At 45.0% G+C, this 2,500-nt stretch overlaps 1 protein-coding gene across 1 annotated transcript in view; it reads left to right on the forward strand.

The window, feature by feature from the left end:
* Positions 1 to 787: 787 nt before the first annotated feature.
* LOC310819238 (rap guanine nucleotide exchange factor 4-like) overlaps positions 788 to 2,500 on the forward strand; it is a gene marked incomplete at both ends in the record, with an annotated part of 18,418 nt that continues 16,705 nt past the window's right edge. Inside the window, one exon of the mRNA XM_083690482.1 lies at positions 788 to 855. Coding sequence (XP_083546608.1) covers positions 788 to 855 — 68 coding nt within the window. The remainder of the gene's footprint in view (positions 856 to 2,500) is intronic.

Below are 2,500 nucleotides of genomic sequence, written 5' to 3' on the forward strand. Positions count from 1 at the left end.
CCTCCCTCCTCTCTCTAATACACACATCTGTCTGAAGGGAGTATCGCAGGGATTGCTGAAGCAATCACTTCCTGGTCCTCCCCCTCCCTCCCTCTGCTGCCCAGGCAGCAGTCGTTGTGGTGACAGGCCATCGTCGTGGTGACAGGCCATCACCACTGTCTCTTTACTGTTCCACTGGTGGAACTTTGAAGACATCATAGAATAAGAATAGATTAGTCCATTGACTGAGAATAATTATATCCCATTTCATGTCCATTCTTTTAACTAAGGAGTAGTAAGCCTCACTGATATCAGTGATGTTGCATTCATATTTTTTTTCAGGATTCAGCCTTGGTGTTCTGTCTGCATGTTCATAAAATGAGCGGAGACCCAAATAATATATGTTCCAGACATGCTTATAATAACTGTTATGAAGCTCAGCGGCTGAGAGATAAGACAAGACAGCATCAGTCATCCATCCAAGTGCATTACAAATAAACAGACATGACAAGGAGATGAGATTGTGAGGACCAGCAATAATATCTGACAGATTCATGGTCATTCTGTCTGTAGGGTGTCATTTTCATAACCTTTTGATTCTCAACCCGGATTGTTTTATTTATCCAGGTCCCCGAACATCTTTTTTGTCATGTCATCAGTTGACTGGGGTAGCCTATAGCCTCGTATATTATATTATCCCTGATCCAGGAGGGGCGCGGGAGGGGGCGCGAGCATAGCTCATTAACGACCACCGAGCACCGGGAAGCCTCCTGTAGCATCTCCGGTTTCACACTCAGTCCCGGGAAAGATGGTCGCGGTGCATACATCCCCCAACTCGTCTCCGTCGGCTGAATGGATCTGCTGCCTGGATAAGAGGTAGGTTGCAATATTCCCGCCTTTCGGCCAGTCATCCCCGTGCTGCTCTCATTTCGCATCGACTTGGAATTCTGGTCTTGATTCATTCACCCGCGTCAACGGGATTAAAGGGTAACCGGCGATTGCAGCGCGCGTGTGTCGCCTATGTAGTGGGCGCTGCTTTGTTATTGCGTATCTGATGTCATTGACATTTTGGAGCTTTGCTTTTGCTCATTCGTAAATGCTCCGACCGTTTAGCGCATTTTTAGTAGATGCTTGTCATGTGAATTTATGCGTGTTTGTCTATTAGTCGGTCAAGGCGTTGGTGGGTTGAGGTTAAGGATTTTACCTACGCTCGAATTGGCCGATTTATTTAGCACTGGGCAAACACATGACTGATAACCGTTATAGCTGTAATATACAGTAATAGTAGCCTATACATATCCCTTGTACAATATTTTCTTATTCGCAGAACAATCGTGTGCATGTGCAATTGTGTCTTGTAGGCATGGATAGTCGTGATACATTTGCAGGGTCATTTTGCCAGAATGCTGCGTGTGTGCGAAATTGTCTGCTGTCGGCTATTCATGGTGATTATTGACATGACAAGTTAAATATGGCAGTGACTTGAAAGTATTGTGCATAAAGCCTCCCCTCTTCCATTCTGGATATTTTGAGGGTGGACACTGGAGAAAACTTTGTAGTGAATAGTGTAAGAACTGATTTTAGACTTGTCGTAGTAGAGAACACAGGGAACAGAATTGAATAGAATGATATGGCTGTATTTGAGGAAAGGAACTGAATGTTTTGATGTGATGATTGATGTTCTTAATGCCAGCACTGTGGAGCAGATTAAAGAGAGTGCAAATTAAATGTGACATGCTTCACACGCCTTAAAATTCCCCTATTATACTTTCTATTACACACACGCACACGCACGCACGCACACACACACACACACACACACACACACACACACACACACACACACACACACACACACCTCATTATAATGAAACATCCACAGGTAACCATGGGCAACCTGAGTCTCCCCCCTTCTTTTCTCTGATACTGTAACAGAGAGAACACATTCTGATGGGACTTTTGACTTGACATGCAGCTCATAGTGTTGCTGGTCACCCTTGAGTAAGTTCCCCCTTTCTCCCCTGAAGGGCCGAGCTGAGGTTACAGAGGGCATGCATTCATGATCGCTCAATACTATTGTACGCATGCTGCTTATTAAATCAATAGGCCCAGCTATACCCCAAACAGCTATCAGTTACTGTACTGTGTGTGTGTGTGTGTGTGTGTGTGTGTGTGTGTGTGTGTGTGTGTGTGTGTGTGTGTGTGTGTGTGTGTGTGTGTGTGGATCGATGGGGAGGCTGCTATTGACAGTGAGTGTGAACTATGTTAGATTAGATCTGATCTGTGTGCAGTGTTAATACAGGAGGTGTTACAGTGCTTCAACCAATTGGGCTAACGAACGGCACAGCGATGGTGCGTTTAGTACTGTCCTCAATTACAATCTTGTTAAACAAAGAGAAATGAGAAATACTAGATGAGAAAGGAGTGACATTCTCTGCCCCAGTGATGAATACCTCAAACGGACATAGACTCAGGCCCTCGTAGAGATGGAAGGAACCTTCTGGAAACCTCCGGCCTCTTC

Source organism: Argentina silus, assembly GCF_951799395.1.
Source record: "Argentina silus genome assembly, chromosome: 18".
In the NCBI taxonomy this organism is placed as follows: domain Eukaryota; kingdom Metazoa; phylum Chordata; class Actinopteri; order Argentiniformes; family Argentinidae; genus Argentina; species Argentina silus.